Raw genomic sequence first — 5,000 nt, forward strand, 5'->3', positions numbered from 1 at the left:
CTTGCTGTCAATATAAGCCAAAGAGTATGATAATGATAGCAATGAGAATGATTATAATTCTGATGATGATATTGGTAGTAATTGTGATAGTTATAATAGCAATTCGATGAACAAAATTGACAAAAATGATGGTAATGATCATAATGATAATGATAATAATAACACCAACACCAACACCAACACCAACACCAACACCAACACCAACACCAACACCAACACCAACACCAACACCAACACCAACACCAACACCAACACAACCACCACCACCACCACCACCACCACCAACACCAACACCACCACCACCAACAACAACAACAACAACGAAACCACCATCAAAGACGCTGATAACAAACTAAAAAAAAAAAACTAAGCAACCTCTACCCTCCCCCTCACCCCTCCCCCCCACCCCCACCCACGCCTCCCTCAGACAAAGAGGTGGTGTCGCAGCTCCACCTCCGGAAGGAACCGACAGGCTTCCTCAGCGCCGAAGGCTACTGGTTCCTGCGGGTGCCCGGCTGGACGAGCGTGGAGGTCAAGGGCGACGTAAAGGAACTCAGGAACAAGATCTATCAGGTGAGATCCGCTGAGGGAGACGGCGAAGGGACGTCACAGCGGCTGGTGTAGGTTTCTTTTTTTGCATATTTATCCATCTGTTTGTATATTTATTTAATTGTCTGTTTGTATATCTATTTAATTGTTTATTTGTATATTAGTTTATTTGTTTGTTTGTATATGTATTTAACTGTTTATTTGTATATTAGTTTATTTGTTTGTTTGTATATTTATTTATTGGTTTGGTTGGTTATGTATTCGTCTGCTTGTTTACTTTTTACTGTTTTGTTTTTTGCGTTTACTAATTGACTGTGTTTATTCTCCTGCGCCCCCTGCCTCATCCCCTATCCTCCTGCGCCCCCTGCCTCATCCCCTATCCTCCTGCGCCCCCTGCCTCATCCCCTATCCTCCTGCACCCCCTCCCCCATCCCCTATCCTCCTGCGCCCCCTGCCTCGTCCCCTATCCTCCTGCGCCCCCTGCCTCGTCCCCTATCCTCCTGCGCCCCCTGCCTCGTCCCCTATCCTCCTGCGCCCCCTGCCTCGTCCCCTATCCTCCTGCGCCCCCTGCCTCATCCCCTATCCTCCTGCGCCCCCTGCCTCATCCCCTATCCTCCTGCGCCCCTTGCCTCATCCCCTATCCTCCTGCGCCCCCTCTCCTCACCCCTTATCCTCCTACGCCCCCTGCCTCACCCCCTATCCTCCTGCGCCCCCTGCCTCACCCCCTATCCTCCTACGCCCCCGGCCTCATTCCCTATCCTCCTGCGCCCCCTGCCCCATCCCCTACTCGCCCCTAGTTCGACGGAGAGGTGCGCTACGGCCCGAACTGGGTGCTCGAGGTGGGGGGGCGGTACGGCGACCTGTCGACGCGCCTGCAGTCTCTGCACGACTTGCTCCTCGACGTCACGCTGCCCGGACGAGGCCTGACGCAGATCAACGCGACCTTCCACGCCAACGAACGCCTAATGAGTGTGGTCACGCACGTACGTCTGTGGAGTCTTGTCTGACGCGGTTTTGGTTTTCCCTTTTCGTAAACATATGTTTTTTTTTTTTTCATGAATTAAGTTTTTTATTTTATTTTCATAAATAAACGTGTTTTTTTTTTCATAAATATATATATATATATATTTTCTCTTAACTTTTCTTTTCTTCTCTTTCATTTTGTTTCTTCACATTTATGTTCCTGTTAAAAACGTTAATCGTAACCAGAAAAAAAAATTCATATGGTATTTAAAGTAATTATCAATACATAATTATTATACAATACACTCTCCATCCCTTCCTCGTAGGTCTTGATCAATAAAACTCACAAGTACGGCGTGAAGGCGTCCTATGTCCACGGCGAGGACGACCTGAGGGTGAGGGAGCACAGCGTCAACCTCGAGCTGTACCTTCCCGGGCGTCAGTACAAACTCCATACGGAAATATCCATCGGCACCGTCATCACCGTTGTCAATGACATCCATCTCGATAGGTAGTTTTTTTGTGTGTTGTTTTCTCCTTTGGCTGTTTGTCTTGTTGGTTTGTCTGTCTTTCTTTCTCTTTCTTTCTTTCTTTCTTTCTTTCTCTCTTTGTTTGTTTGTTTGTTTGTTTCGAACTCTCTCTCTCTCTCTGTCTCTCTCTCTCTTTTCTCTCTCTCTCTCTCTCTCTCTCTCTCTCTCTCTCTCTCTCTCTCTCTCTCTCTCTCTCACACTCTCTCTTTCTCTCTCTCTCCCCCTCTCTCTCTCTCTCTCTCTCTCTCTCTCTCTCTCTCTCTCTCTCTCTCTCTCTCACTCTCTCTTACTCTCTCTCTCCCTCTCTCTCTCTCTCTCTCTCTCTCTCTCTCTCTCTCTCTCTCTCTCTCTCTCTCTCTCTCACTCTCTCTTTCTCTTTCTCTCTCTCTCTCTCTCTCTCTCTCTCTCTCTCTCTCTCTCTCTCTCTCTCTCTCTCTCTCTCTCTCCCTTCTCTCTCTCCCTCTCTCCTCTCTCTCCTCTCTCCTCTCTCCCTCTCTCCCTCTCTCCCTCCCTCCCTCCCTCCCTCCCTCCCTCCCTTCCTCCCTCCCTCCCTCCCTCCCTCCCTCCCTCTCTCCCTCCCTCCCTTCCTCTCGTTTCGTGTCTCTCCTTCTCTCCATGCATCTCTTGTTTAACATTATCATTTTTACAACAAAAGACAACGATCCGACTACTAACAAATAGAACGAGGCAAATTTAATCATCCTGAAGATGTTTTTGCATATGATTAATGATCTGCAACAATGTTCCCCGCCAGGCACCGTGACATCCACATGCGAGTGACGGCAGACATTCTTCAGCCCAGGCAACGAGGGCTCAAAGCGCTTCTCAAATGGGACGCTAACAGGTACTGATTAAAAAAAAAAAAAGGATAAAACAAAAATCCAGAAAAATATGGATTAAATAAGAACAATAATATTGTATACACCTCTGTTATATTTTTAGTTGTTTTTTTGGCAGTGTTGTATGATTTTGCAAATATACACGTCGATTTTCGTATTATTTTCCCACGAGTAGGTACTTTTATCTCACGATGTTCCATTTTCTCCCACGTATGGTTTAGGGATCCCAATCAAAAGCTGGACATCGAGGTCAGGTACGAGACACCGAACGACAGGCAAGTCACGGTATTACTAGACAGCGTGCTAAGTTTCCTGGGCCAGCAGTACCGTGCTAACTGGAGAACCAATAAACAATGTGAGAACGCGTGTTGTTGTTCAAGTCTGATGGGTTTGTAATGCTCTCTCCTCTTATGGGAAGTTAGTGTTGTTCTGGTGTGTTATTAGTGTTTTCTCCTTTTTTTTTTTCTTTTCTCTTCTCTACTTCTCTCACTTCTCTTGACCACTCCCCTTCGATTACCATACTTCTTTTCCCCCTCTTCTCTTCTCTCCCTTTGCTTTTCCCTTTTAATTGCTACACCCTCCGCTCTCTCTCTCCTCTCCCATTATTGTCTCCCTCTTCACTCTTCCCGTTCAGCTACCACCCTCCTCTCTCCCTCCTCCTCTACCCTTCACTCCTCCCACTTAACCTCACCCCTTTTTAGCGAACTGCGAATAACATTTTTGCAACACTCACATTCTAAACCCTTTACGTATCACAACGAACAGTACAGTACATCGACCGCGACCTGATATGGGAACACAAAAACGAGGGATCTCTCAGCTGGATGGAACCGAGCCGTCGAGTGCAGGAGATCGCCACTAACTTCACCATCAGATTCCGGCGTGGAGATACCGCAGAGTTGTACGGCAAAGTGGACATCACGACACCCTTTATACACTGGAAGCAGAACTATCTTGAGGTCAAGTGAGTGTGTCTTTTTATCTGTTTTTCTTTATGAAGGTTCTGTACAATTTTGAGGTTTTTTTTCAAGTTGTTGATAGTTACATTGGTATTTTATATATGTAAGGATGATATTTAAGGCACAGAGAAATGGATAAATAGGTCACAAACTAATTACTTAAAGTCAGTACCCCTCCAAATGAAAAACGCAAAACCGAATTGAAATAATGAATAGGCTCATTTTTTTAACGACCTTGGCCCTGTACCGCGCTTGATAACCAAAACATCCAACCAAGAAAAAGCAAAATCCCAAAGGGCGCTTTCGTCTCCCGACCCCCAGATACGCCCGCGACATGGACCACATCGAGAGCAGCCTCCGCTCGCGCTGGCACGACGGGGAGTTCCTCGACCTCCAGCTGCTGGCGAAGAAGACGATCGACGCCTCCACCTTCAGGATCGAGACCAAGCTGGACGTGAGCTCGTCCTTCGAGGGTTTGGTCAGCGCCAGCACCGGCATCAGGCTCGAGAAGACGCCAGGAATCATTGATACAAATATTTACATACAGGTGCTTGAGTTTAGGATTTATTTTGGGGGGAGGATGCTATATATGAATGAAGTTAGGAAGTAAGTAATCTAAGTGAATGTGTTTTTTTTTTTTATTTTTTTAAATATAAAAATGAGTTAGGAAATTATATAAAGTAATCTGTGTGAATACTTTTAACCTTTTTTTTTTTACTTCTCTTTCGACTTATAAGTGATAAAAAAAATATGTATTAGTTATTAAAGTCTATAAACAAAATGCAAAATTTGAATTTTCGATAGAAAACAATCAATTTTTAATAAGAGAATATTAATCGTTCATTTCACCAGACAAGTCGATAGTTATTTAAAGTACAGGCATAAAAAATCAATTATTCCACAAATACGAAAAAACACAGTGCCACTTTAATGAGTAATCAGAAAACTCGTCTGACAGCTAACTGCTATTCATTTGCAATATCTATCAATGTACTTATCAGCTAACATTACTCTCACCACTCTCACCTATCCCACTGCTGTCTATGAGCTATCGGATGACAAAAAACCCGCCCTCTCTTAACCTCCCTTCCCCTCTACTCCCCTCGCGCAGTGGGACACAGACAGACTGGAACTGGCTCTCGAGGGCAAGGACGATAGCT

General features: G+C 45.3%; 1 protein-coding gene across 1 annotated transcript in view; it reads left to right on the forward strand.

Annotated features, from left to right (window-relative positions):
* LOC125037873 (apolipophorins-like) overlaps positions 1-5,000 on the forward strand; it is a 91,778-nt gene that overhangs the window by 45,616 nt on the left and 41,162 nt on the right. The window contains 8 exon segments of the mRNA XM_047631114.1: positions 428-573; positions 1,347-1,532; positions 1,839-2,023; positions 2,797-2,886; positions 3,103-3,236; positions 3,647-3,845; positions 4,162-4,387; positions 4,952-5,000. The exon segment at positions 4,952-5,000 is cut by the window's right edge and continues 162 nt beyond it. Of these exon segments, the coding sequence (XP_047487070.1) occupies positions 428-573; positions 1,347-1,532; positions 1,839-2,023; positions 2,797-2,886; positions 3,103-3,236; positions 3,647-3,845; positions 4,162-4,387; positions 4,952-5,000 (1,215 nt within the window).

The sequence above is a fragment of the Penaeus chinensis genome, chromosome 24 (assembly GCF_019202785.1).
Source record: "Penaeus chinensis breed Huanghai No. 1 chromosome 24, ASM1920278v2, whole genome shotgun sequence".
NCBI lineage: Eukaryota > Metazoa > Arthropoda > Malacostraca > Decapoda > Penaeidae > Penaeus > Penaeus chinensis.